Source organism: Salvia splendens, chromosome 6, assembly GCF_004379255.2.
Source record: "Salvia splendens isolate huo1 chromosome 6, SspV2, whole genome shotgun sequence".
Classification (NCBI taxonomy): domain Eukaryota; kingdom Viridiplantae; phylum Streptophyta; class Magnoliopsida; order Lamiales; family Lamiaceae; genus Salvia; species Salvia splendens.
The window spans coordinates 22,316,647-22,319,194 of NC_056037.1; the positions used below are offsets into that span (position 1 = coordinate 22,316,647).

At 49.0% G+C, this 2,548-nt stretch overlaps 1 protein-coding gene across 1 annotated transcript; it reads left to right on the plus strand.

Moving 5' to 3' along the window:
• The first annotated feature begins 918 nt into the window (after nucleotides 1-918).
• On the plus strand, nucleotides 919-2,288 carry LOC121808972. The gene is made up of 4 exons (XM_042209527.1): nucleotides 919-1,102; nucleotides 1,191-1,526; nucleotides 1,574-1,743; nucleotides 2,058-2,288. The coding sequence occupies exons 1-4, from the start codon at nucleotides 919-921 to the stop codon at nucleotides 2,286-2,288; spliced, it is 921 nt and encodes a 306-aa protein (XP_042065461.1).
• The last annotated feature ends 260 nt before the right edge of the window (nucleotides 2,289-2,548 follow it).

Genomic DNA, 2,548 nt, shown 5'->3' on the forward strand with positions numbered 1-2,548 from the left:
GACCGCATACTACTCTTGATTTTGTTACGGCACACCACTTTTGGGTGTGGCCTCGCCTTGTAATTATCTCTTTTGGAAATATAGGGATGAGGGACCCACGAACCCTCCACCGTAGAGGTGTTTGATTAAAAAAAAAAAAAAAAAAAAAAAAAAAAAAAGTGGACTCCTGATTTTGATCTCTATTGTGAGATTTCCATTGCTGCTGTTTGGTGTAATTTGCATGCATTACCCATCCATTTATTTAAAGAATCCATGTTATTTTCCATTGGTAAATTGTTTGGTGAGCCTATTCATATTGATCATAACACTGCCACATGAGCACGTTTGTCATATGCACGCATTTGCATTGAGATAGATATTTCGAAGCCTGCTCCAGAGAAGTACATGCTTCGGATTGGGGCAAAGGATGTGTTTTGCAGGTGTGGTGGGATAAGATCCCACGATACTTTTTAGTCTGCAAGCATGTGGTCATTCAGAGGAGCACTATTATGCTTCTGGGAAGAAGCCGACACCACCAAAGAAAGACTTCTCCAGACTGGCCCCACAGAGGCAGAATGAGAGGAGAGGAGAGCAGGGGGGTTAGCCCCGGGGAAAGCAGCCAGAAGGCCAGGCAGAGGCGGACTCGGGTGGAACTGTGTGGGTAAGAAAGGAACATACACGAGGGAGTCTGAGCTGCAGGAACAGGATAAGGGAAAGCAGGTAAGGAGGTTTGAGAACATGGGTAAGGAACATGGGTAAGAAAGGAACATACACGAGGGAGACTGATGATGGGGGGAGACACAGAGCAGGCCGAGATCTCTCTCACCCACCTTTAGAGGGAAGCAGACGACTGATTTGGAGGACTATACGGGTCTCAGAGTACACAGCAATAGATTTGACATTTTGGAGGATGATGACCCCGATGAGGAAGAGTCCTCTATGGCTATGGTTCTGCATGATGGGACCGCAGATGCTCAGATTATTCACGAGGCTAAGATGGCAAAGGGTTTACGGAATGGGGCTGCCAGCAGTGGGGGCTCGCCTATGGAGATTGCCAGCGATGGGGATCGCAGCCCTGCGATTAAAGCCCCAATGAAGAAGGCGTCTGACGAGCCAGTTCCTAGTGTGGAACGCTCAGGGTGTAGCGAATGCCCGCACCAGGAGGCATCTGAGATATTTGATTCGGGAACACAAGATCTTGTTTGCTGCAGTGATTGAACCACAGAGGTTGGCGCCAGCAGTGGGAAGGAACTTCCAGGGTCTTCGATTTGCAGAAGCCAATGAGAGTGGACATATTTGGATCCTAGCCCATGAGGATTGGACATTGGAAGTGGTTGATGACTCGAGGCAGGCCCTACACGTTAAGGTCTCTACCGCAGTTTTCCCTTTCCCGGTCTACATCACCATAGCCTATGGGCGGCATTCTAGAGAGGCGAGACAGGCGCTTTGGGAGAAGTTAGGAGACATCTCCCTGGCCGTGGAGGGCAGGCCAAGGCTAGTGGGAGGAGACTTCAACATCTTCCTGACCAATGAGGAGAGACAGGGGAGTGATACAGACATACCTACATAATAGAGTTTGCTGATGCTATTGCAGACTGCCAGTTGATAGATCTTAGTTTTGATTGGCCGATCTTTACGTGGCACAGACCGGGTCTTTGGGAGAGGTTGGATCGCATCTTGATTGGGGAGCATTGGACATCGGTGTTTGCGACGACCAGGGTGACACATTTGGTGAGATTTAGCTCTGATCATGCTCCGCTGCTGGTGAGATGCCAGTTCTCTGTCCAGACCACGAGGCCGGCTTTCAAATTTCAGAATATGTGGGTGAGGCATGAGACTTTTAGGAGAGAGATCGCCAGAGTGTGGGAGGCAGAGACAGGATACAATGGCATGAGTCCAGAGCCTTTGTCCTAGCGGCAAGGAGCTTAGACATTATTGCATGAGGTGCCGAGTTCGAGCCCTCTTGACATCAGTTGTAATTTCCTCCTATCTATAGTATAGGAGTTTATTTGTAATTTCCTCCCTTATATAGGAGTTAATTTTTTTAAAAAAGGATACAATGGCATGATGAACTCCAGCTCAAGCTTATTAGGATCAAGAAGTTCATAAAGGTCTGGAACAGAGAGGTGTTTGGCAGCATCCTCCATAAGCTAAAGGATGCAGAGAAGGCAGTTCTAGAGGCCCAGACCTTATTTGATAGTGACCCGACACCAGTACATAGAGCCGACTTTAGTAGAGTCTCCGCAGAGCTCATTGTCACGACCAAGATGGAGGAAGACTATTGGAGGCAGAAGGCGGCGGTTAGATAGGCTGCACATGGAGAGAGGAACTCCAAATTCTTCCATGGTTGGGCCAGACAGAAGAGAGTAAAGTCGAGGATACACACGATTGAGGCAGGAGGGAGGTGCTGACCGAGGAAACAGAGATCAGGGAGTCAGTGGCTCCTGACATCGGATGTTGGGGATCTTGCACAGCCAGATTTGTCTCTTATCCATAGCGTGCCAGACTCGGTGGACCAGGAGGCCCTGTGTTCGCTGCCGCAGGAGAATGAGGTTAGGGACGCGGTGTT